The 21,629-nt window shown below is 36.4% G+C and overlaps 1 protein-coding gene across 1 annotated transcript in view; it reads right to left on the bottom strand.

The window, feature by feature from the left end:
* Positions 1 to 1,493: 1,493 nt before the first annotated feature.
* NETO2 (neuropilin and tolloid like 2) overlaps positions 1,494 to 21,629 on the bottom strand; it is a 49,648-nt gene continuing 29,512 nt past the window's right edge. The window contains exons 7-9 of the mRNA XM_063109922.1: positions 21,070 to 21,298; positions 3,279 to 3,392; positions 1,494 to 2,074 (exon numbers count right to left, since the gene is read on the bottom strand). Of these exons, the coding sequence (XP_062965992.1) occupies positions 1,494 to 2,074; positions 3,279 to 3,392; positions 21,070 to 21,298 (924 nt within the window). The remainder of the gene's footprint in view (positions 2,075 to 3,278; positions 3,393 to 21,069; positions 21,299 to 21,629) is intronic.

Below are 21,629 nucleotides of genomic sequence, written 5' to 3'. Positions count from 1 at the left end.
TATGATTGAAGGATCATGGATAACAATGTACATTTTAATATAGGATTTGTGTAGTGATTTAGAGCAATAAATATCACAGAGTGAGAAATTTATCACAAACAAAATATAACAAAAGGAAAGAAAAGGCATAGGTACACATTACCAAGGTCTTTACAATAAGTTACAGTGTACAGTTCTATCACAGCATATTTGTACACAAAGTTGCTTATGTGAACACTGAAAGAAATCTGTCATGTAGGTCTAATCTTGATTTAATAAAGTTTGTACAGTATCAAATAATATCAAAAGTCTAAAAAAAACAATGAGTTTTTATATCATGTTTATAAATTATTGATTCATATACCATAAAAAAAAAATAAGGTCAAAAGTGCAGTTTAAAAAAAAGTGGAAATTGTTATCCTTGATAAGAGCTAGAAAAATGTACTGTCCCAAGTAAGAAGCAATCTAAAGGCCTATACAGTTTCTTAGGAATTTCTCTTTAACTCTTATACAACCCTGGTTACCATATGCCATAAGATAAACCAATACAAAGGGACCTAAGTAATCTTTTACAAAAATAACAGGAAACATAGATCTAGTTATGAGAAACGTTGCAAATAAACATAATTACAGGTCTCCCCAAAAGTGAATTAAATGACTGTTTACTAATGAAAAGGCTGTCACTGCATGTGACCATATTCGGGAAATTTTAAAGGCTTGCTAGAAGTTTTTATGTTTCTTAAATTTTTAGTCATAATAATTAGTCTGGCAAGGGTGCATACATCTCAGGATTATGAAATTTTCTGGTATAACATAACTAAGACAAAATATGACTTAAAGGTGATAAATCATATCATCTACTATTTCTCACAGAAAATAAGGACTAAAGCTCTAGTAGTTAAAAGGCAGAAATACAGAAATTAGTCAAGAAGAACAGATGGATGAAACATAACTCTGGGTCTTAACTGGCACAGTAACTAGCTATCCTTTGACACATTCACGAACGCATGCCTGTATGGACATATGTGCTACATTAACCACTTATATTTACTTAAGAAGATAAAATGGTCAAACTACAGGTTTATAAAACAAATTAAATTTAGAGAAAAGAAAAATAAGAATATCATGAAAAATCTTATTTTTAAATTTATTGGGAGACCAAAATATTGACAGAGCTGTATCAGTCAAGAGCAGTATTCCTTTTGCTAAAACTAACAGGCAGCCCGAGTCTGGCTCAATACAACCTCTCCCCTCTTCAAATGTTATCGAACTGGTAGTGCTTTGTTTATGTGACACTGAGCAATAAATGATGATTATTTTTTTCACTGAATCTACTAAGTTTCTTGGTTGGTTTAACATATATAGACTGCCTGAGATAATAAAAATATCACTTAACAGTAAATAAAGGTCTTCCTTGTTTTGATAGGAGAAAGGGCTGGCCGCTGAAAATAGTGTGGGTGCTCTGTCGGCTGCACGACACATACTTAATAATTCACGTCACCTTTAGTAGAAGATTAAAAGTCGATGGATATGGATGCTTGTGCAGAATCTTCTCGCCCCCTGACATAAATTTCACAAGGAATCTCCTCCATTACTCTGTCTTCTAGTGCCTGTTCAGGGCACTCGTGTCCCTGTTTGAAAGTGTAGCTACTTTTTTTGAAGGTGCTGTTAAACGTCTTCATTGGCTGTGGTTGTGCAAAGTCATTTCGGAAAGGAAGTTCCATGGAGCTGAGGTTGGTCCTGCTTTGTTTGACGCCGGCTGCCTGCGATCCACAGTGATGGTCGTGGATGCACCGGGAGGCAGTGGGCGAGCGCCGCATCTTCTGGTAGCTGTCCAGCTCTTCTGACAAGTCTGCCAGGTCTGCGGAGATCTCTTTGTCCCTCAGGGAAAACAGCTCGTAATGAGGAGGATCAAACACTTCTTGGAACCCAGTTTTATTAAAAGCAGTTTTGCAAGCCATGACCTTTTTTCGAGGCTGTTTCACTTGTACTAGAATCGAAATAATGAGAAGGACCAAGACAATCCCTGATGTAATGCCAATAATTGTTCCATGAGTTTTAGTGATTTGTTCAAATAGTCCTGCTTTTTTCTTTTCTGTAGAAAGAGAAAAAGCAATGTTGAGGCTTTTAAAATCTATTTATACAAGTCCTGGCACAAAACAGTAAGGTACTTTCAGGTAAAGCATAGCACTTGGGTCAAATATACCATAGACAATGCAATTTAAAATTAGGTTTCTAAACAAATAGAACAATCCTATTATTATGATTTCTGGCTAAAGTAACCAATCACAATATAGCTAGATAGATTATAGAAAAAATAAAGTACTTGGTTCCTTCAGTCAGAAGATACATGAATGCATACAATTCACAAATCAAATTAAATACAAAAAATATAGAAAATGCCAAAGTAAATACTCTTGTTCTGTCAAGTTTGGCTTTCTGCTGTATGGTAGGTTTGACCAACTGCCAGTTTAAGTATATTCACTATATTTCTCCTGATGGCCATCAGGAAGAGAGATCTAACAAGAGAGACTAACCTACCCAGGTATATAATCACGGTCTACTATTTTCAAATGATTACCTGAAAATATTTCATGTCTACTACTTAAGACAGCCATATCAGATTACATCGCCTTTTCATGGTGAGATATTTATTGAACTCTTAGAGGATAAAGGTAGATAAATTTTAGTTCTGAGACAGTGATTGACAACCAGCTTGTAGACCTTCAACTATTACCACAAGCCACATTTATCTTTCAGAGAGTGCCCGCTGGAAATACAGCATAGAAAATTTTATGAAATAAAAAAAAGCTGTCGTTAGGATGGGTCTGCTTCTAGGTCATCAGATTGAATACGTTAGTTGGTTTTTTTTAAATAGCGTTTCCATGTACTGCAATTTAAAATAGAACAGTGCTCAATCCATGCTCCTTCTATATTATTTTGACAGCTAAATAAGGTATCTTTACAATACAAATGGCAAACTTCGACAACAATTAGAAAATGAAATTAGAGCAGGAAATATCACAACTCTTCACTTAAGTTGTTCACTTTTGAACCACTTAAGATAAAAAACAGCTTCAAAAAATGCTTTTGTAGAGAATAAGTATTTTTCTTTGCTTTTACCACATCCCAGAGGTCTATGATCGATTTAAAAGAACACTCATATTATATACCTCCATTTCTATCAAAGCAGCTAATGCTAATAAGCACAGCTGTAGAAAAGGACATTTTAAATCTTTCTTCATGAAAGGCAACAGCCACTCTTTTTTCAAAAAGGTTGGCCTTTACATCAAACTCACCTTTACAATGATTTTCATCCCAAGGGTATGCACAGTTTTGAACGCCATTACAGACTAAAGAATTATTGATGCACATGTTGCTATGACAAAAGAAAGTGCTGCCTGTGCAGGGAGCTGTAGGAAAAGAGAAATCTGTGTTGCTAAGAACAGAGACATACAGATTACGAACCCATCCTGATTTATTTTACACATAAGAATTTTACTTTATTACAGTGATTTCTTACCTTAAAAGTCTTTCCATGAATACACTCTACTGCACAAACAGTAAGACAAACATCAATATTCTCTGATGCTGGCTTATGAAAATGTTTTCTTACACTAGGCACCAAAAGGCTGTTTTTAATATAATGACAACATGAATGTATTTCCCATGGTTCTCATGGAACTAGTACATTGTTTTTAAATTTTTTCAAAACTTTGAAAGACAATGTTGGCAAGGATGTGGAGTCACTGGAACCCTTCTGCATTGCTGGTGGGAAAGGAAAATGGTGTAGCCACTGTGGAAAACTGCTGGCTCCTCAAAAACTTACATAAGAATTACCTTATGATACAGCAATTCTACTTTTAAGTACATACCCAAGACTTGTAAGCAGGAACTCAAAAAGATACTTGTGTACCAATGTTCATAACAGCATTATTCACAATAATCAAAGATGGAAACAACCAAAACGTCTATGGATGGATGAATAAACAAACAAAATGTGGCAGAATGCAAAACAATGGAATATTATTCAGTCATAAAAAGAAATAAAATTCTGGTACATACTATAACATGAAAGAAGCTTCAAAACATTATGCCAAGTGAAATAAGCCAAATATTTCCCTTAGCATAATTACTTACGAGTATGCATTAACCACTGCATGACAAATATCATATGATTCCACTTACATGAGGTACCTAGAAGAGGCAAATTCACAGAGACAGAAAGTAGAATAGAGGTTCCCAAGGGCTGGGGAATGGGGAATGAGGGAACAGGGAGTTAGCGTTCAATGGGCACAGTTTCAGTACAGGGAGATGAAAAAGTTCTGGAGATGGACGTGGTGATGGCTGCACAAAAATGTGAATGTACTTAATGCCACTGAACGGTACACTTAAAAATGGTTACAGTGGTACATTTCATGTTATGTACGTTTTACCACAATAAAAAAATTCACTCTTCTAAATTAAAAAAAAAAAATTTTTTTCTAAAAGACAATAAAGGTATATGGAATATATCATGTAATTTTATATTTTGTATAAGTCGTTCTTTCAGCCTGGAATGTTTCCTTCTTTCCCTTCATGGTGGTCAGCTATTCATCTTTCCATATCACCTCAACTGTCACCCTCTCTGTGAAAATCCCCTTAATTCTCCTAGGTAGCTAGTCACTCCTGTGTGTTCTTGTCACACTCTCTACACTCCTCTATTTGGCACTTCTCCTTGTATATGTAAACATTTGTTATACCGCGTTATGATTCAATGTGTTTATTTCTGTTAGGAAATAAAGTCATAGGTTGGAGACAGAAGTCCAACAGAGTAGTATAAGGTATTTCAGTGTAAGGAAACAAAGAAAAACATCTGAAGGTCAAGAAGTGAGGCAGCTTAATATTTTCTCCCATTAAACAGGATGGCAGGGATATGCCAGCTCAAAAAACTCACCGAACCATTTTGACTTCCAAAATTATAATCGGACAAAATGTACTTTCTGTCTAAAAGATTCTGTATTTTGGGATTTCAGAAAATATGTACTTCATCAAGGAAGGAGCATTGGGGTTGGCTGGTTAGTTCAGCTGGTTACAGAGTGGTGTCATCACCCCAAGGTCAAGGGTTTGGATCCCTATGCCAGCAAAAAAAAAAGGAAGGGGAATTGAACACTGCTCTGTATTATACTGACATACCTCAATTATTTTTTATATTTTCTTTGTAAAGTTTCTTTTTAAGATGAAAGAAATATTGAAAATTTTACTGAATAAAAAAGTTTTTTCTAAATATTATTTTTCTCTTAATAAATACACAATAAACCTCATTTAAAAAAATAGCCATGACTTTAATATTTTTTTTTTCCTTCAAAGAGAAGCTTCTCTCTATAAGGTACAATCATAGGAGGTTTTGGAATATCTGGCCGCAGTCTTCAATTGCAGTATATTATCAGTAATAAAACTGATATTTTTATATCTACCCACCTTACTCCCTTTGTGTATTTCTCAACTGGCTCTAAAACATGGGCTGGAAAAACAGGTATTATTTATTGGGTCCCCAGAAAACCTCAAAACATAATCTGATAAATGCAGGTCAATAGAGAATATCCAAAGTTGCTTTGCCAGTAGAGTGTAAGCAGTAGAGCACAAACAGTAGAGTATAATTTCTTTTTAAGGCAGAATCCTCTACAAGGTATTATTTACCCAAGTTCCAGAACAGCGCGTTAATAATCTACAGTTAGTCACTATGAATTAGGTTTGCTTGTCCCTTCTCTTTCCCTGCTGTAAGTCAACTTGAGTTTGGGCAAGACTTCCTTATCTACACATGATTAAATAGTCTTCACACTTAACTTTTAAGCTTGTTTGCTGAGTACTTAACCCTGAGGTTGTTTTCATGACTGAAGAGTTGAAAATAGCAAAGAACTGTGAATAACTTTTGAAACAGTGCTATGCAGCAGAAAGTAGAAAAAACAATAAAAGAGTAATCAATACAAATTGTTTCTGTTATGGTTCATCTACATACTTTGATATTTAACCTTCCTGGGCTTCAGCTTCCTCTTTGAAAATAAATGGGATGGACTTCCTATAAGATGGCCAACTCTCCCGCAAAGATCTTGGACTAGAATAACCAAGGAGAAAGCTGGAGCACATCAAAGGAGTAAGAGAAACACTAGTGAGCACAGCAGCTCAGGACAGCCACATAGAGAAAGGAAGGAGACACCAGGCCTTCACCACCCCACCCCCCAGCCAGGACCTACAGGAAACCACGAGGAACTTCTTCTCCCTCTGGGGAAAGCTTAAGTGAGAAAACCCCAGCAGCCCTCATTTATACCTTGGACACCTACCACCCTTACCACTGGGGACCCTGGCAGTCTTCACATGCACTAAGGCCAGCTGAGGGAGCTGCCTGGAGTCCTCACAGTTGTGCTCCCCAGAGCAGCTGCACTGTGCTCTACCCTCTGTGGGTGGTGCAGCTACTGTGCCATCTTGGACCTGGAACTGCTGCAGGAGGGTGTCTTACCACAGGGGTGAGTGATATCCTTTCATTCCAGAGACTAAGTTGTCATTGAACTGACTTCCCCAAGCCAAGCTGAGAGCACTTGTTACACCCTATCCTGAGGGACTAAGCAGTGGCAGGGCCTCTCTGCCCATGCCTCCCAGGTACAGCAGTGCCCCTCCCCCTCACACTGGAACTGCAGTAGCAGAGCTACACATGCCCTCTTGGGGAATCTTTACCCCTCCCAGTTGTGGTTGTGCCCCATTCCCCTGGGACTGAGCATCACCCTCTCAGGAATTGCTGCCTTGGCTGAGAAGCTGCGGGGGCAACAAGCTGCTTGGCTGGGCTGAGCAGCTGTGCATCCCAGGGCAGAGATGACCTAGTACCTTGTGTCCCAAGGAAATAGCACTACCTGAGCTGAGACACCCTTCCCTAGGGGCTGAACAGCCCTAGTACTCTGCTTCCCTGAAGCGGGACTACTACCCTAGGGACTGAGCTGCTGAGATACCCTTTCCCTGGTGTCTGTGCTGTGCTGCTCTCTGCCCCTCAAGGTTCAAAAAACAAGTATGCCTCGCCATTCTGGGTCCTTGCTGCTACTGCAGCTAGTCTCACAGAAACTGAGATATTGCCACGTTCCACCATTCCAGGGGCTAGTGACAGCACTACATGGTGCTTCAACCCCTGGGAACTGAGCAACAACTGAGCCCCACTTGCTCTGCTTCCTGAATTGCAGCCATACTCTGCTCCTTGGGCCCAAACCTCCAGAGCAACCCTTCTCCCCAAGTTGCACCAGTGCTGTATTCTCCCCCCAGGGTCAGAGTCATAGCTATAAGTCAGCCCACATAGCTTGAGCTGTCAGCGGGTCCTCAGAGCCACAGATCTTATTGTGGGCAAATGACATCCAGCCCTCTTACAGAGAATTACACTGCACCCCAAGACCTAAGTACCACAATAGGTTCTTGAGACACTGAGCCCAGGATCCCAACTCTGCAGCTGCTGGAGCACCTGTACCTGGAACCCAGTACTACTGCAGCTGCTTGAAGGTCGGGTCAGACCTGACCCCAAGAGAAATCCTCTATGCAAAGTGGCCCCATAGTGGGAAAAATGAGAATAGGAGGACTCCAAAAGCCCTTGCCACCAAAGACCTTAGTAATCTATGCTGCTGTTGCTACCAGCACAAACGTTTACAGCCTAGGGCACTGAGACACCCCCTGTTATTGGTGACATTGATCGTTAACAGAAGAACCTGCCCAGAGACTAAACCACTGCATCTACACACAACAGAATCACTATAGCCTTTCCAACTAGCACACTAAGACCCAATTGGAGGTGAAAGAATCTTGTCTATGAAAGTCATTTAGTAAAAATTTGGAGGAAGCAATTGTTTCACCACACACACACACATCAATGCAGAGGCACAAGAAACATGAAAAAATAAGGAAACATGACACCACCAAAGGAACATAATAACATGCTAATGACAGACCTAAAAAAAAAAGGAAATTGGTGATATGCCAGAAAAGGAATTCAAACTAATGATCTTAAGAAAACTCAACAAGATACAAGAGAATACAGATAGACAATTCAATGGGATCAATTCAGAAACATTGGAACACCCAGATATATAAAACAAATATTATTAGATCTAAAAGGAGAGAGACTCCAGTACAATACTAGTTGGGGACTTCAACACTCCTCTCAGCAGGACAAATCATCTAGACAGAAAATCAACAAAGATATATTGGATTTAAATTGCCCTATTGACCAAATTGATGTTACAAACATTTATAGAACATTCCACCCAATGTCTGGAGAATACACATTCTTCTCATCAGCACATGGAACATTCTCCAGGAGAGACCATAAGTTAGGCTACAAAACAACTCTGAACAATTTTTTAAAAACTGACACAATTTCAAGTATCTTTTCTGACCACAATGGATAAAACTAAAAATCAACAGTAAGAAAAACTCTTAACATTGTACAAATACATGGAGATTAAACAAAATGCTCCTGAATAACCAATGGGCCAAAGAAGAAATTAAGAAGGAAATTAAACAATTTCTTGAAATAAATGAAAAAAGAACACATACCAAAACTTATGGGATATCATCAAGAGGAAAGTTTGTAGCAATAAACACCTACATCAAAAAATTAGAAAGATTTCAAATAAAGAGTCTAACAATGCAGCTTAAGGAACTAGAAAAGCAAGAACAAACCAAACCCAAAATTAGGAGAAGGAAAGAAATAATAAACATCAGAGCAGAAATGAACAAAACTGAGACAAAAAACAACATACAAAAGATCAACAAAACAAAATGTTGGTTTTTTGAAAAGATAAAATCAACAAGCCATTAGCTAGATTAACCAAGGGAAAAAGAAAATAAAGGGCTCAAAATCAGAAATGAAAAAGGAAACGTCACAACTGATACTACAGAAATACAAAGGATCATTAGAGATTATTATGAACAATCATATGCCAAATTGGAAAACCTAGAGGAAATGGATAAATTCCTTGACATGTACAATCTGCCAAGGCTGAACCGAGAAGAAATAGAAAACCTGAACAGACCAATTATAACAACACTGAATCATTAATAAAAAGTCTCCCATTAAAGAAAAGCACAGGAGCACATGGCTCCACTGCTGAATTCTACCAAGGATTTAAAGAATTAATACCAATTCTTCTCAAGCTCGTCCAGAAAATTGAAAAACAGGGAACTCTTCCATACTCATTCCATGAGGTCAGCATTACCCAGACACCAAAACCAGACAAGGACACAACAGCAACAACAACAAAAAACTATAAGCCAATATCCCTGATTAACACAGATGCAAAAATTCTCAACAAAACATTAGCAAACTGAATCTAGCAGCATATTAAAAAGATCTTCACTATGATCAAGTGGGATTTATCCCAGAGATCAAGGTTGGTTCAACATACACAAATCAGTAAACATGATACATCACTTCAACAGAACAAAGGACAAAAACGATATGTCATCATCTCAACTGATGCGGAAAAAACATTTTATAAAATTCAACATCCCTTCATGATTAAAAACCCTCAATAAATTAGGCATAGAAGGAATGCACCTCAACATAATAAAGGCCATATATGACAAAACAACAACTAATATTATTCTGAGTGAGGAAAAGGAACAAGACAAGGATGTCCATTCTCTCCATTTTTATTCAACATAGTACTTGAAGTCCTAGCCAGAGCAACTGGGCAAGAGAAAGAAATAAAGGGTATTCAAGTTGGAAAGGAGGAAGTCAAATTGTCCCTGTTTGCAGATAATGTAATCTAACATATAGAAAAACCTAAAATTTCTACCAAAAAAACTCTCAGAACTGATAAGCAAATTCAGTAAACTTGTAGGACACAAATCAACATACAAAAATCAGTAGTGTTTCTGTACACCAATAATGAGCAAGACAAAAAAGAAAACAAGAGAGCAATCCCATTTAAAATAGCTACAAATAAATAAATAAAATGCCCAGGAATTAATTTCACCAAGGAGGTAAAAGATATCTACAAGGAAAACCATACAACACTGATGAAAGAAATTGAGGACACAAAGAAATGGAAAGACATTCCATGTTCATGGGCTGGAAGAATTAACATTGTGAAAATAACCATACTGCCAAAGTGATCTATAAATTCAATGGAATCCCTATTAGAATACCAATGACATTCTTCACAGAAATAGAAAAATCCCAAAATTCACAGGGAAAGACCTTGAATGACTAAAGCAATCCTGAGCAAAAAGAAAAAGCTGGAGGCATCACACTGCCTGACTTCAAAATATACTACAAAGCTATAGTATCTAAAACAGCATGGTACTGGCATAAAAACAGTCACAAAGACCAATGGATCAGCATATGGAACTCACAAATAAAGTCACGTATTACAGTCAACTGATTTTTGATAAAGGTACCAAGAATATTCATTGGTGTAAGGACAGTCTCTTTAATAAACAGTGCTAGGAAAACTGGATAGCCAGATGCAGAAGAATGAAACTAGATCTCTATCTCTCACCATATAAGAAAAATCAATGCAAAATGGATTAAAGACTTAAATGTAGGTCCTTGAACCATGAAACTATTAGAAGAAAACAAAGGGAAATGTTTTAGAACATTGGGCTGGGCAGAGACTTTTTATGAAGAGGGTGTCAAAAGAACAGGCAACAAAAGCAAAAACAGACAAGTGGGATTATATCAAACTATAAAGCTTCTGCACAGCAAAGGAAACACTCAACAGAGTGTAGAGACAACATGCAGAATGGGAGAAAATATTTGCAAACTATGCACCTAACAAGGGATTAATATACAGAATATACAAGAAACTCGAAAACAAATAATCTAATCAAAAAAATGGGCAAATGAGCTGAATAGACATTCCTTAAAAGAAGACATACAAATGGCCCACAGGCATATAAAAAAATGCTCAGCATCACTAATTATCAGGGAAATGCAAATCAAAATCACAATGAGATATCATCTCACCCCAGTTAGAATGACTATTATCAATAAGACAGAAAATAACAAATGTTCATGAGGATGTAGAGAAAGGAGAACTCTTGTACACAGTTGGTGGGGATGTAAATTAGTATAATCATTATGGAAAACAGTGTGGAGATTCCTCAAAAAGTTAAAAATGGAACTACCATATGATGCAGCAATCTCATTACTGGATATATTTCCAAAGGAAAGGAAATCAATATATTGGGGAGATATTTGCATTCCCATGTTTACTGCAGCACTATTCACAATAGCCAGGATATGGAATTAACCCAAGGGCCCATCAATGGATGAACGAATAAGAAAATGTGGTATATATACACACAATGGAATACTATTCAGCCATAAAAAAGAATGAAATCCTGTCATTCATGGCAACATGTATAAGCTTGGAGGACATTATGTTAAGTGAAGTAAGCCAGGAAGAGAAAGAAATATACATGTTCTTACATGTGGCAAAGAAGAAAAATGATTGCATAGAAGTAGAGATTAGAAGGGTGGTTACCAGAGGCTGAAGAGTGAGGGAGTGGGGGACTAGTGAGAGGTTGGTTAACAAATATGAAAGTAAAGCTAGATAGGAGGAAAAGTATTTAGCATTTTATAGCACTGTAGTACGACTATAAACAACAACGATTATTGTATATGTTCAGTTACCTAGAAAACACGATTTTGAATGTTCCAAACACAAAGAAATGATAAATGTTTGAGGTTACAGAAAAAAAAATCAGTAATTGATGAGTCAGGGGATGAGGAGGAGGAGGAGGAGGAGGAAGGGAAGATGAGAGAGAAGGAGGGAAGGAGGGAGGAATGAATAGGTGGGACACTAAGGATTTTTAGGGCAGCAAAACTACTCTATATGATACTGTAATGGTGAACACATGACATTATGCATTTGAAAAAACCCACAGAACTGTACAATACAAAGAGGGAACCCTAATGTAAAATTAACAACAATATACCAATATTGGTTCATAATTGTAACAAATGTGCCACACTAAGGTAACATGTTAGTAACAGGAGAAATTATGTATGTGTGCACGGGGAGGGTATGGGAACTATCTGTTCTTTCTGCTCAATTTCTCTGTAAAGCCAAAACTGCTATAAAAATAAAGAAAAAATAATAAATGGGATGCAGTACAGAATATCTCTGACTTCTCGTTTTAAAATCTGATGAGACTATGAAATTAGTGGTCTCAATCATGTTGATAACTTCTGTTCTTAAGTGTAAAAAGATGTATATAACTAAATAAGTAATTTATTCAGAGACTGTCAACTTGTCAAAATGGTATCATTGAAACTATTAAAATAATTATTTCTTGATTCTTATAAAATGCTTAATTATTTCGAAGCTCATCATAAGGACCATAGGTGATATATAAATAAGCTATTAGATTGAGGGCAGGAAAGCCAATGAAGCTGCACAGTGGTATTTTATGTACTTTACAAAATTAGTTAATGTATCTACTTCAGTTTTGTCATAGATATCATGGTTTTGTCATAGATATCATATTATACAAACAGCTGCACTTTAAAATGTAAAAAATGGCCTAAATAAACACACAGCATTTTTAAGTTCCTCATTTCTACAAATTGGAGTTTTCTTTTCTGTTTTTATTTATATACCATACCATAATTGTATTACATATGAGATATTCTATATTGTATTCTAATTCCACCACCTAGTTTATCGAGTTCACAAATGGAGATGTGCAGAGAAGATAAGCCATTTTCAAGACACACAGAAGGACGTTATAAACAGTGCTGTGGTTCCCTGGTGTTCTGATTTTCTGAATCAAACTGCAACTAGTTTTTAAAGTTTATCCACAGAACATTATGTGACTGCACTTTGATGCCTCTTTTAATTTCAAAGGTGATCAAAAAGACACATTTTCTGATCAATGTACCTTATTGATTGAACAGTGAGAGGAAAACACCCTCAGTTTTTATTATAGATTCTTCATAACTGCTCTCCATATTATTTAAGGCAAGTAGAAAACATTGATAGTCAGATTTTGTTTCATAGAAATGTGAGTTATGTTTATAATTACAAATATATTAAGCACTATGGCTTTTCATTGAACAAGCATGGCTGATTAAAATGAGAATCAAGGTATCAGTTATTGATATGGGATGCTAATAACGTACTTCGATTCAAAACTATAATAAAATGGCTGAACTATAAGTCTTTATAAATAAGGAATAGCAAAAACAGTGCCACTTATGAACTGCTCTCTATTTATAGCCTGAGGACTCTCTACTTTCTGCCTTTTCTCACTATTGGGTCATGGTGTGGGAAAGAGGAGGAGGGTTAGGATTTCTGCTCCCCTCTACTTTTGATGAGATGTGGCAACGATGTCAAAACATGGTTCTGTCCATCAGCTAAGCCTGGAGGGGGCCTGTAGGCAGTATGTCACTGAAAATCACACTATGGATTTATTCTAACAAAAATATTTTCTGGTGCCTTCACAGTTCAAGTCCTAGAAATTATTTTCCTAAAACCATATCCTTTCTTGAAGAGTGAAGTATATATATTGGCATTCAGTGCCTAGGAAAAAGTCCCAATTGCTATTCTATATCATCCTTTTTAGCAAAGTTATTCTGTTTTAGTTACATCTGCAATCTACAATGGGCAGGTGTAAAGTAAGTCTCTCATGCAGGATTAGCCCATTTATAGAAAACTCTTCTGAAATATTGATTGTTTTAATGGATGGATTCATTACAATTACAAATCATTAACAGCTTAGAGAAGAACAAAAGAAATAGTTCAATAATTTGAATTAATAAGTATGTGAAGTTTACTGTTTTGAGCTCTGAAATGTCCCTTTAAAATGGAGATTTTAAAACTGGGACTTTTGTTTTATAAACATCCATGAAATCCTTTATTTTGTCACACACATTTTTTTGGAGAGGCTGTTTTTGTCTTGTTCTTGAGTAATAGAGCTCAATTAGGGATATGCAGTTAAGTCTACGGCAGCCTTGCAAATTAGTTTTACATCTAGTGACTAGTTAATATAAAGATATCACTTGAGGGAAGACTCTTCACCTGTTTAATTATCAAACTTGCATTAATGGAGAAATCAGTGTATATACAGAAAATATCTTAACTAAAACACATTAGAGGGCTGGTCAGTTAGCTCAGTTGGTTAGAGAGTGGTGCTGATAACACCAAGGTCCAGGGTTCAATCCCTGTACCAGCCAGTTGTAAAAAAAAAAAAAAAAAAAAAAGGAAAGAAAAACACAGTAGAGAAAAATTTGTCATGTAAGATTTAGACCAGTGCTACCCAAAATAAATACATATAATGTAAGCCAAAAATGTGAGCAAGAAGCCACATTAAAAAGTAAAAAGAAACAGGTAAAATTAATTTTGCTTACATAGTTTATGTAACCCAACATATCCATGCAGAAAACAGTTACCAGGGCTGGCTGGTTAACTTGGTTAGAGCGTGGTGCTGATACACCAAAGTCAAGGGTTTGGATGCCTGGACCAGCCAGCCACCAAAACCAAAAACAAAACAATTAACATGATAGCAGGCCTAAGGCTGCTGCCTTTAGAAGGCTCTGCCTTCAAGGCTGGCCTTTGGCTGGCATCTGTGAATTTGGTTTTCCCCCATTCCCTAATGGATGATGTTGGTTCACTGTGTCTCTAGAGTTTGTGTAAATAAAGTCATTTATGCCAAACATCTGTTTTCTTTCTGAGAGTCTGGAATTTTGGTACATACAAGGCAGAGAGTTTTCAAACCCCACTGAAAATCTTGGGTGCTGAGACTCTAATGGGCTTCTTTGGGCAGAAACACTGCATACCTGCTACTGCCTTTTTTATTGCTAGAGAAATAGGCACGCTCAGAGTGCCCCTTATAGAAGTGGGGAGAGCCCAAGGAAGCCTGTACAAAGACTCTTCAGACTCTGGTGATCTTTTTCCCTTCCTGGTCCTACTGTGCGTCCCTTTCCGTGTAATCAATCTTAGTCATGAATACAAATATATGCTGGGTCCTTTGAGTCCTTGTAGCAAGTCACCTAACAGGTGGGTGGTCCTGGGGAGCCCTGAAACAATACCCAAGATATTCTCATTCTAACATGTAATCATTATAAAATATTATTAATGAGATACTTTACATTCTTTATTTCATATACAGTCTCTGAAATCTGGGATGTATTTTTATAAAATTTTATGTAATTATAGAATGTATCAGTTTAGACTGGCCACATTACAAGTGCTTATCAATAGCTACATGTGGTGATAAACATGGTACAGGATAGCACAGGTATAGATGCTGGGAGTGAATAAACAGAAAAAAGTAAGAAGGCTAAAGGATTTTCTTGTTAACTTTGTCTTTGTATAAAGCACTAAATTGTACTGATTTGGAATAGTGAAACAGCCTTTGCATGGTTGTTTTTTACTTTTTAAGTTTGAAAATTTCTCAAATTAAAAAAAAAATTAGAAACAAGCTCAGGTTTTGCCCACTGTGCAACAAGAAGCAGCAGCATGGTTTACTCATGGGAAATATCACTGCTGAACTCTTGACACTTTCAACTGCCTGAGGAATGAACTATGTCTAAAACAACTGAACACTTTCTCCATCTTATCTGTTCAATGTTCATTTTCCAAGACAATCAGACTCAAAACTGAGGTATCTTTAACTCATTCTCTCCTACCTGTCATTCTTGATTAGTCACCAAAACTTGTTGATTCTCTCTCCACAACTCTTCTTTACTCTCACTATCACTGCATTGGCTCAGACCTTCATGGTTCCACCTTGACTATGGAAGAACCTCTTAACTAGCCTCCATGCCCCATTTACAGCACAGCTCTGATTATGCCATCTTGTAATACAAAACTCCCTGATGCCTACAACATAAAGTCTAAATTTAGTCTCTAATTTAAAAGCCTTTGTATTTCCAACTTTAATCTACCCTTCCAGGCTTGTTTTTGTCTGATCCCTCTACCACTAACTTCCTGTGGCCCACCTTAGCTCTGGCTCAGTGCCTTTTTCACTTTATTGCTCTGTTTGGAATAACAATCTCAATTAACATTTCTACTTTCTAAAATACACCTACTCTCAAGGACAAACTCAAAGGAGCTACACTCAAGGACCACTTGCTCCATAATTGATGCTGCCCCCTATAAGTAACTTGGATATCTAACAGAAAAGTGCTTTGTTTTATCTATCAAATGGTCTTTGTTATAGTCAATCCTGTACTGTCATTACCTGCATATATGTCACTGCACCTAAGTGGCTGTTAGATCTGGTAGGGCAGGGAACTGTTTTATCCATTTTTGAATCTTCATAGTATCAAACACAGTACCTCATATGATAAATGTTAAATAAATGAGTACAAAACAGCAGGTAGGAAGGCTGGTTGGCCAAAATGGCTTCATAACCCAGCTGACCATTTGGTAACTCATAAAGTTCTTTAAAATTATAGATAGAAGAGTTCAGCTATTAAAAAAGCCTGTATATGGTCATTAAGTCATGATTTTAATATAGAATCCATGGAATAATAATATAATGTCTCAAAATCATAAGTAAAGGATAAAACTATTAATTTTCAAACTTCTCAAGAAAAATATCTGGTAATATCTTACTTTACACCTTTGTATTTACAAACTGTCAATATGAACAAATCATATAGCTTACCATTACACCATATTCATTAGCTCTGCTCAAATGTAAGAGGTCAGGGCCATTCAAAACCAAGTCAAAAATACAACAATATGTTTGAACACAGATTCTTGCCAAACTAATGTATTATGATCTGCATTTATGATAACCAAAATAAACAAAATATATATTAGGAACTACTGACACATCAACTTGGATTTTTAGGAGACAGAAAGGAATAGATATATGGTAGAACCAAATTTTTCCTTGTGGGGATTTATTCATCTAAATTATCAGGAATCTGAGGGCAGAATCCTAAAATCTGTCCTCAAAATATTTCCACTTTTAAGCTGGGCCAGTTGTCTGTACATGAGCTATAAATTCCTTTAATATGAAAAAGTTCCTACATGCTCACCAAATAGTAAAGATAACTTTAAAAGACTTAAGCAATTCATTAAAAGACACAATATCCATGGCAACTACAAAGAACATATTTATAGGATATATACAGAAGGAAATGAAAAGAGAACCAAAACTCATCACTACAAAAAAATCAAACACAAAAGAAGGCAGTAATAAAGAAAATGATGGACAGCAAAGCGATAAGACATATACAAAACAAATAGCGAAATGGCAAAAGTCTTTCCTTATCAGTAATTACTTTCAATGTAAATGAATTAAACTGTCCAATCAAAAGGAGGAGACTGGCAGAATGGATTTAAAAAAACCAAGATCCAAATATATGCTGTCTAAAAATCACTCACTTTACGTTTAAAGATAGAAAAAGGTTAAAAGTGAAAGGATGAAAAAAGACATTCCATAACAATAGCTACCAAAAGAGAGCTGAACTGGTGATACTAATCACAGACAAAAATACAGTTTAAGGCAAAACTGTTAAAAGTAACAAAGAAGAATATAACATATTGATAAAAGGGTCAATTAATCAAGAAGATGTAACAGTTATAAACATACCAGCGTACTTCAAAAAGTTCATGGAAAGATTTGTCTCATCTTTTAATTCTATTTTTCCATGAACTTTTTGAAGTAACCTCATACATGTGTTAAAAATCAGAGCCCCAGAATACATAAAGTGAACACTGACAGAATTAAAGAAATAGCTCTAAAATAACAGTTGGAGACTTCAACACCCCTGTTTTTAATAATGAACAGAACAACCAGACAGAAGATCAATAAGGAAATAATGAATTTAGCACTATAAATCAATTGGATCTATCAGACATACATAGAAAACTCCACCCCAAAATATGCATTTTTCTCGAGTGCACATTGAACAATCTCCAGAACAGACCATAAGTTCAGCCACAAAATAAGTCATAATAAATTTTAAAAGCCTGAAATCATACAAAATTTCTATTCCTGTCACAATGGGATGAAACTAGAAATCAATAACATAAGAAAACAGGAAAATTCAAATTTGTGGAAATTAAACTACACACTTTTATATAACTTTCAAAGTTGTGATTTTAAGGAAGAAATCACAAGGGAAATTAGAAAATACCTGGAGACAAATGAAACCAAAAACACAATATACCAAAACTTATAGAAATAGTGAAAGCAATGCTAAAAAGGAAATTTATAGGAGCTAAAGCCTACATTAAAAAAGAATACAGATCAATAATTTAACTTTGTATAGGCTGAGCATCTCAAATCTAAAAATCTGAAATGCTCCAAAATCTGAAATTTCTTGAACCTGACATGACACTCAGAGGAAATGCTTATTGGAGCATTTCAGATTTCAGATTTTTGTATCTGGTATGCTGAATTGCATCCCATAATGCAAACATACCCAAATCCAAAAAACTTTGAAATCTGAAACACTTCTGGTACCATGCATTTCGGGTAAGGGATACTCAACCTGTTCCTTAAGGAACTAGACAAAGAAGAGCAAACTAAACCTGAAACTAGTGGAAGTCACAAAATAATAAAGATTAGAGTGGTGATAAGTAAAGTAGAGAACAGAAAAATAACAGAGAAAATAAAAACCCCAAAAGTTGGCTCTTTGAAGAGATCAACAAAACCTTTAGCTAGAATGACCACCAAGCCACCACAGAAAATGCCCTGGGCTCCTGAGCCAGGGTGGTGGGGGGCTGAGGACTTCAGCCATGCCACCTGACATCCACAAACAGCACAGCGATGACCAGTGAGCCACTGCAGGAAGTGCCCCAGGCTCCCAAGCTGGGGTGTTGGGGGGCCAAGGGTTTCAGCCACACCCCCTGACATCTGTATCTAGCCCAGCAACAACTTAGCTACCACTGGAAGCCCCCTGGTCTTCCCTGCTGGAATGAGGGGGGTGCCATGGCCTCAACCATGCCCTCCTTCCTTCCTCCTCCTCTCACCCTATTTTCCTCTCTCTTTCCCTTCCCCCTCAACTACTCTCCAACATCTTAGAATGTAAAAAATAATTATGTTAATAAATAAATAAATAAAAGAAAAAGATTCAAATTATTAAAATTAGAAATGTGAGTGGGAACGTTACTACATATCTTATATACATAAAAAGGATTATAGTAGTCCCCTCTTATCCTCAACTTTTTGTTCTGAGGTTTGTGATACACAGTAAACCGTCGCCTGATAATATTAAGTGAAAAATTCCAGAAACAAACAGTTCATAAGTTTTTAACTGTGTGCTGTTCTGAGTAGCTTGATGACATCTTGCTCTGTCTTGCCCTTGGCCTGAATCATTTTTTTGTCCAGGGTATCTATGCTGTAGATGTTACCAGTTAGTCACTTAGCAGGTGTGGTATTGCAGTGCTGGAGTTCAAGTAACCCTTATTTTGCTTCATAATGGCCCCAAAGTGCAAGAATAGTGATGCTGGTAATTCAGATATGCCAAAGAGAAGTCATAAAGTGCTTCCTTTAAGTGAAAAGGTGAAAATTCTCAATAAAGAAAGAAAAAAATCATATGCTAAGGTCATTAAGATCTATGGTAAGAATAAATCCTTTATCTGTGAAGTTGTGAAGAAGGAAAAAAGAAATTCATGCCAGCTTTGCTGTCGCACTTCAAATTGCAAAAGTTATGGCCATAGTGCATGACAAGTGCTTAGTTAAAAAAAGCATTAAATTTGTAGGTGGAAGACATGAACAGAAACATGTTCCAATCAATGGCAATCGGGTTTGGTACTATCTTCAGCTTCAGACATCCACTGGAGGTCTTGGCACATATTCCCTACAGATTAGGGAAGACTACTATGTAAGAGAATACTAGGAACAATTGTATGCCAACAAACTGATAATGTAGATAAAATGGACAATTTTCTAGAAACATACAATCTACCAAAACTGCGTCATGAAGAAATAAAAAATCTGAATAGACTTACAGCTAGAAACATTGAAGAAGTAATCATAAACCTTTCAATAAAGGACTTTGTGAGTTGCCAGATGGTCAGCTGGGTTATGAAGCCACTTTGGCCAACAACCTTCCTACAGGCTGTCTTGCACTCATTTATTTAACATTTATCATAGGAGGTACTGTGTTTGATACTATCAATAAGACAAACCAATATTATACACTCCTACTTCATGGATATAACACTCTGAGAAAGACACAACATAATTTCAGTGGTATTCTTGACAGAAATGCATAAATCCTCAATTGAATCCATAAGAAAATCTTAGATGAAATCACACTGATGGACATTTTAAATAACTGACCAGTCCTCTTCAAATGTGTCAAGGTGATGAAAAACCAAGAAAAACTGTGGGATTTTTTTTTTTTTTTTAAAAGATGACCGGTAAGGGGATCTCAACCCTTGGCTTGGTGTTGTCAGCACCATGCTCAGCCAGTGAGCAAACCGGCCATCCCTATATAGGATCCGAACCCGTGGCCTTGGTGTTATCAGCACCGCACTCTACCGAGTGAGCCACGGGCCGGCCCCAAACTGTGGGATTTTGGATCATAAAAGGACTCTAATGGCAAAACTAGTGATATTTGAATAAGGTCTAGATTGGTTAATATAATTATATCAATGTTAGTTTTCAGTTTTACTATGGTTTTGTAAGATGCTAACATTAGGGGAATCAGAGTGAAGGGCACATGGGAACTCTGTACTATTTTTACAACTTTCTGTAAGTTTAAAATTGTTTAAAAATAAAATGATAAAAGAAGAAAACATCACTAGCATACCTAAATCTTTGATGACCATGGTTTGGTAGATACATAACTATTCACCGAGCTGAATTAATACTTCTGACAATTACCTTTAAGTTAGAAAGTCTTGGAAGTGTGTAAGTCTCCACTTTCTGCAATTTTTATCACTTGTTTACACCTTTGTAATGGGGTAGTTTTGCAATTTATATGTTAACATGGTTTTTCATCCATGACAGTCAATTCCTTAAGAATAGGAACCAAGACTTAGCCATCTCTACATCCTCTGTGATTTGCAGTTTTTGTCAAAAGCATATGCTCAGTAAGTGTACTGTGAATGAATGAAAATTATGTAAAAGAGTTAAATGCTATAGAAATTATTTACTTACGCTCCACAAAGGAAGTAAAGAGCATTCTAAACCTGCTAAGTCGACTACCTTCATCTGCCCACATTCGTATCACTCCGACTCCTGTTTTAAGCATCACATCATTGGCCACAGTGCTGCAAAACTTGGCCTTCAGGTTTTCAATAGAACTGCTTCCATCATAGACTGCAACGAAGTTTCTCTTGCACTCGTTTGAGTGCTCCATTTGGTAATCGAGGAACCTCAAATAAATCTGTTACATTAAAACAAAGGAAAACACTGCTTTAAAAAAGATATTAATTTGAATTTTTCTAGTATCCACAGTCAACATGGTTGACTGAATTATGACTGCTGACAGAAACACATATTAGATAAAAGACTGACACCTAAGTAGTTAAAAAAAAAAAACCCTAAGACTAATGGCATATTTCTTTGGTTGTCTTAAAAACAGAACCAAGTATTAAGAAATCTAAAGTTTGTGTTTTGTCTATATAGGGAAGAAACTCTTTGCTCCATGAGGCATAACCGTCTTATATATTTTCCTCATTATAAAAGCAATCTCATGGCACTGACAAATAGGGAAA

Source organism: Cynocephalus volans, chromosome 10, assembly GCF_027409185.1.
Source record: "Cynocephalus volans isolate mCynVol1 chromosome 10, mCynVol1.pri, whole genome shotgun sequence".
Taxonomy (NCBI): domain Eukaryota; kingdom Metazoa; phylum Chordata; class Mammalia; order Dermoptera; family Cynocephalidae; genus Cynocephalus; species Cynocephalus volans.
This window is presented reverse-complemented; position numbering and strand designations above follow the sequence as displayed.